This window comes from Notamacropus eugenii, chromosome 2 (genome assembly GCF_028372415.1).
Source record: "Notamacropus eugenii isolate mMacEug1 chromosome 2, mMacEug1.pri_v2, whole genome shotgun sequence".
In the NCBI taxonomy this organism is placed as follows: Eukaryota; Metazoa; Chordata; class Mammalia; order Diprotodontia; family Macropodidae; genus Notamacropus; species Notamacropus eugenii.
Window position 1 is genome coordinate 506,428,998 of NC_092873.1, and position 6,000 is coordinate 506,434,997.

The 6,000-nt window shown below is 47.3% G+C and overlaps 1 protein-coding gene across 2 annotated transcripts in view; it reads right to left on the reverse strand.

The window, feature by feature from the left end:
- EIF2B3 (eukaryotic translation initiation factor 2B subunit gamma) overlaps nt 1–6,000 on the reverse strand; it is an 82,337-nt gene extending 76,337 nt beyond the window's left edge. The window contains exons 1-2 of one of the 2 annotated variants that reach the window (XM_072649227.1): nt 5,915–6,000; nt 1,324–1,480 (exon numbers count right to left, since the gene is read on the reverse strand). In XM_072649227.1, the coding sequence (XP_072505328.1) occupies nt 1,324–1,471 (148 nt within the window). In that variant the 5' untranslated portion in view covers nt 1,472–1,480; nt 5,915–6,000. Of the gene's footprint in view, nt 1–1,323; nt 1,481–5,282; nt 5,348–5,914 lie in introns of those variants that run through there. The other variant, XM_072649226.1, reaches the window with a different exon arrangement.

The window sequence follows — 6,000 nt, forward strand, 5'->3', positions numbered from 1 at the left end:
TGGGGACCATAGGTCACATCCCCCTCTACACGATAGTCCTTCAAATCCCTGAAAACACCTACCACATCTTTCTTGAGTCTCTTCTTTTTTACACAATTCCCATCTTCATATGGCATGATCCCAAAGCTAGTCACCATGCTGGTCAATCAACTCTGGGCACTCTCCAGCCAATCCTTAGAGTTTGGACTGACCAGGGCAGAGCACAAAGGGACTAGCATCCCCTATCACTCTAAGGAGTAGTAATGCCAGCATGCAGTTGTGGATGGAAAGCTGGCCTCAGAGCCAGGAAGCCCTGGGTTCAAATCCTGCCTCTGATACCTTCTGGCAGCTATGACTCTGGGCAAGTGACATCATTCTCAGTGCCCCCAGAGGCTAAGATTCTAAATTGTACAGCAGTTGCCCACCTCCATGAGGAGAGCAAGATCCTCGCCAGAAGCCTACTGTGCCAAGGAGATACAAAAAGATTTTTATCATTTCATCTTCACAACCACCCTTCAAGGTGGGTGCTATTACTATCACCATCATACAGCTGAATAAACTGAGGCAGGCAGTGATGACCTGTCCAGTGTCACACACAGCCAGTAATTACAATGAGAATAACAGCAGCTAATGTTTAGAGAATGCTCACTATGTGCTAAATGTTTTACAATTATTATCTCATCTGATCCTCATGACAACTCTGCGAGGCAGAGGCTATTATTATCCTCATTTTACAGATGAGGAAACCAAGGCAGAGAGAGGTAAAGTGACTTCCCCAGGGTCACAGAGCTAACAGGTAGCCGAGGCCAGATATGAACTGATATGAACTCAGGTCTGCCTGTCCTGACTCCAGGCCCAGCACTCTTTCTACTGCACCACCCGGCTGCCTCTGAACACCTGACCTGAGAAATTCTGCTCTTCAGGACAAGCCTCACTTTTACATGCCCCTCAACCCCTCACTAAGAAGTCAGAGGCCTCAGTCCTCAAACTCTGCCTTTGCCTCCAACATCTAAGTCTCTTGGACCACTGTCATTTGCTGTCCAAGCCTTCTACACTTCTCCCATGGAGGGGAGGGGGAGGGGAGTCACTTTTGCCAAGAAAAGTTTAAGGCTGGTCTCTGAAGAGGTGAAAACAGTGCATTTCCTGCCTTCCAAGAGCCCCTTCCTGAAGCTCCTTTACTAGGTGCCACAGAGGCATCTCTGGGGAGCCTCTGACTCAGCAGGTGGTGAAGCTCCACTCTCTCCTTTCACTCCCTGCTCACAGCCCTTTGTAAATCTGACAAATTACAGGGCCCAAAGTACGTAGGGCCCAATGACAGGATTTCATGGTAGGCAGCAAGCTTACCTTCAAACCCAATGCGCTCCAACAGGTTCAGCGGGTACCAGATCAAAGGTTTATTGCCAACAGGGAGCAGGGGTTTGGGAACACTGGAAGTCAAGTCTGTCATCCGGGATCCCCCTCCCACAGCCATCACCACTGCTTGAAACTCCATGTTTCCAACCTGAAAACACAAAGAGAGAGGAAGTCAACAGGGCCAGTTTGTAATGAAATCTGAAGCACACCAGAATGCACTCACTCAATTTTCCTTTTAGCCATCTATAAATCAGTGGGTGCCACCAGAAACTCCCAGTATGGGAAATAAGAACTAAAACCATACATAGAATTCACTGGGCTCTCAAGTTCTATCCAAGAGTCAGGGAAGATGTGGGCTGGAATCCTGTGTCTGAAGAGGAGTGTGATCTGCTGCAAGACCCTGGGCCAGTCCCTTAACCTCTCTGGCTCAGCTTCCTCTGCTCCAAAAGGGGAATGCGGCTCCCTATCTTAGGTAGATGCAAGTACAAGGACAACTTGCCCTTTCCAGCGTAAAGGGACATCCTGAGAACTGGAAGAAGGATCCTTAGCAATCAGGCCAGGCCCACCGAGTCAGGTTGCCTCCCAAACACATGGCCTGGCTGCAGCGTTTGAGAGGCATCCTCAAAAAACCCACACTTGATCTGTCCATCCCTGCTAGCTATGTATGGTCCCATATCTTCCCTCAGTTTTGTGACTACACTGTTTGAGAAGGCTGTCTACAATAGGTGCCTCCATTTCCTTTTCTCTCACTCTCTTCTTAACTCTGTAATCTCTTTTCCAACCTCATCATTCAACAGAAACTGCTCTCTTTACAATTATCAATGATGTTCAATGGTCTTTTCTCATATATACATATATCTATAATTTGATTTTTGCATTTTCTTTCTAAATTTTGAGTTGCAGATTCTCTCCCTCCTTCCTACCCCTCTCTCAGTCACTGAGAAGACAAACAATGCATCAATTATATCATGATATTAATTAATATCATGCAAAACATACTTTCATATTAGCTATATCATAAAACAAAGCAAAAAAAAGGAAATTATACTTCAATTTGTATTCAGAGTTCATCATTCTTTCTCTGGAGAGAGGATTTTTTTCATGATGAATTTTTTCATCATGAATCCTTTGGAATTGTCTTGGAACACTATATTGATTAGAGTAGCCAAGTTTGTGTGTGTGTATGTGTATATATGTGTGTATATACATATATATGTGTATATACACGTGTGTGTGTGTGTGTGTGTTTATAAACACTGCTGGTACTGTGCACAATTTCTCCTGGTTTTGCTCACTTCACTTTGCATTATTTCATAGTGGTCTTACTATGTTTTTCTGAAATCACCTCCCTCCTTGTCATTTCTTATAGTACTCCATCACAATCATGATACAATATGTTCAGACATTCCCCAACTGGAGGGCCAGTCCTCGATATTCAATCTTTTGCCACCACAAAAAGAGCTGCTATAAATATTTTTGTACATATGGGTCCTTTTCCTTTTTCTCTGATCTCTCTGGGATACAGACCTAGTAGTGATACTGCTGGATCAAAGAGCATGCCTTTGTCATTTTTGATAGGTGTGAGGTGGTACTTAAGAGTTGTTTAATTTGCCTTTCTCTAATTAATAGAGATTTGAACTATCTTTTCACATGATTATAGAGTGCTTTGATTTCTTCTTCTGAAAACTGCCTGCTCATATCCTTTGACAATTTATCAATTGGGAAATGGCTCTTATTTTTATACATATGGCTCAGTTCTTCATATACTTGAAAAATGAGGCCTTTATTGGAGAAACTTGGTGTAAAAATTTTTTATGTTACTTCATTGTCGATGGTACCTTTCAGAAAACTCTAGTTTCTCTGGTCCTCTCTTTTAAGTAGGTCTACTTTTGCTTCGCTTTGTCTGAGACCATCATAGCTACCCTTACCTTTTTTCACTTCAGCTGAAGTGTATTAGATTCTGCTCCAGCCCTATTTCTTTAATTCTGTATGTCTTTCATGTGTGTTTTAAATGTGTCTCTTGAACATAACATATTGCTGAATTCTGGTTTCTAACCAATTCTGTTATCTGATTCCATTATGGGTTAGCTCATCCCATTCACATTCCCAATTATGATTACTGTGTATTTCCCTCCATGTTATTTTCTTCCATTTATCCTTCTCTATCTTTTTATCCTGTCCCTTCTCAAAAGTCTGTTTTGCTTCTGACTGCCTCTCTTAACCCAACCTCCCTTTTATCATTCCCCTTCTCCCATATCTCTTATCCCCTTCTCTTATTTCCCCTTTAGGTGAGATAGATTTCTATACACAACTGAGCATGTACACATATTCTTCCCTCTTTGAACCAGTTCTGATGAAAGTGAGGTTTCTTCCAAGCCTCTTTTATGTGAGAAAATTTTCCCCACTCTACTTTTCCCTTTTCCTTTCTCCCAGGGCAACCCTTTTTCTCACCCCCCCCCCTTTTTTGGGAGATGATCCAACATAATCCACTAAAAACCCTAACCTCACTCTATGTAGACTCCTCCTAACTGCCCTAATGATGATAAGGTTCCCAGGCGGCCAGCAAAGTTGTCCAACTAGTTGTCCAATCCCTTAATGTCCAACTCTACCATCTTGGCTCTGCCCCTCCCCCATGGCCTTTTCTCAGTCTTCATTCTTCTTTCCCTGTCTCCAGCATCTGACACTGTCCTTCACCCTCTTCTCCTTGATAATCTCTTTCTCTGGGTTTTCAGGCCACCATTTTCTGCTGGTTCTCCTCCTACCTATCTGACCAGCCCTCAGTCTCCTTCGCTAGTTCTTCACTCAAGTGGAGATGTCTCACAGTGGCTATCTCTTAGGGCTTTGTCCTGGGATCCTCTTCTCTTTTCCTTCTATACTGTTTTATTTAGTGATCTCATCATCTCCTTATGAATTCAAGTATCATCTATGCAAATGATTTTCAGATCTACTTAATCAAACCTAACCTCCTGGCTGAACTACAGACTCACATCTTTGACTGCCTATTGGATATCTCCAACTACAAAGGTCCCATAAACATCTTAAACACAACATGACCAAAACTGAACTCATTATATTTTTCCCCAAAATCCCTCCTTCTTTCTGAGTTTCCCCTTACAGTCGAGGGCATCACCATTTTTCCAGTCACCCAGGTCCTCAACTGAGGAGCCACATCCAATTAGTTACCAAGGCCTATCTATCCTCCCTTCTTACTGTCTCTGAACAACATGTACTCCTTCCTCCCCTCCCATGCTTTCACACACAGCCCCACCTCACCTTGACCCCCACCTGGTACAGGCTTTCTCCTTCTCTTATGCCTAGACTATTGCTGCAACAGCTTGCAGGTGGGTCTTCCTGCCACATTCCCCAAGGCAGTTCATCCTCTACTCAGGTACCTGGGTGAACTTCCTAAAGCACAAGTCTGACTATGTCACAGAAACACACTCACCCTCAATAAACTCCAGTGGTTTCAGAAGTTCACCTCCAAGATCAAAAAATAATATCCTGTTTGGCGTTTAAAGACCTTCATGACCTGCCCCATCGCCACCCCCTCCCCTCCCATGGAGCTGCACTAGCCTCCTGGTTGTTTCTGCCACAAGATGCTCCATCTCCCAAACCTCTGCATTTTCCCTGGCATCCTCCATGCCTGGAAGGCAGTCCTCATCTCTGCCTCCTGCCTCCTGGCTTCCTTCAAAGCCTAGCTAAAACACCACTTTTCCTGATTTCCCCACAAAGATCGGGGTACCACCATGCCAGCCTGAGCCTTGGGCAGCCAATGGCTCCTCTGCAAATACAACACTGCCCAAAGGGGAAGTTTCTGGGGTAGGCTGGCAGAGCTGCCCATCCAAGTGCTCCACCTCTCTCAGTTGCTGCACCACTGCAAGACTTGGTGCTACTGAGCTCAGATGAGCTCCACCAACTCCGGCCATGGGCTTCAGAGGCCACAGACTCACCTGGACACTGGACATTGGAAGGTGGGGCAGAGGAAGACCCCAGGCGGCGCTGCCACAAGCCTGGCAGATGGCGACCTGGCCAGGGACCACCAAGCCTACTCACTTCACAGATTATACATCCATGGACCCATTCAGGGACCCCAGGGCTGCTGCACGGACTGACCCTCCCCCCAGGCCAGAGACCCTGGTGCCCCCCAGACTGACCCTCCCCCCAGTCAGGGACCCCAGGGCTGCTGCACGGACTGACCCTCCCCTAGAGACCGTGGTGCCCCCCCCAGACTGACCCTCCCCCCAGTCAGGGATCCCGGGGCTGCCACACGGACTGACCCTCCCCTAGAGACCCTGGTGCCCCCCCCCAGACTGACCCTCCCCCCAGTCAGGGACCCCAGGGCTGCTGCACGGACTGACCCTCCCCTAGAGACCCTGGTGCCCCCCCCCCAGACTGACCCTCCCCCCAGTCAGGGACCCCAGGGCTGCTGCACGGACTGACCCTCCCCTAGAGACCCTGGTGCCCCCCAGACTGACCCTCCCCCCAGCCAGGACCCGGGGCTCCCCGGCCCTCCGATCGTGCCCTCTCCCGGGCTCTCTGAGCCCTCACACACAGACAGCACCCAGGCCACCCCCAGCTTCACCTCTCCTTCAGCCTCCAGTCACACGCCAAACTGACAGCCCAATGGCGACCACGAGGCTACTGCGCTTGCGCAGAGAGCCTACTCCG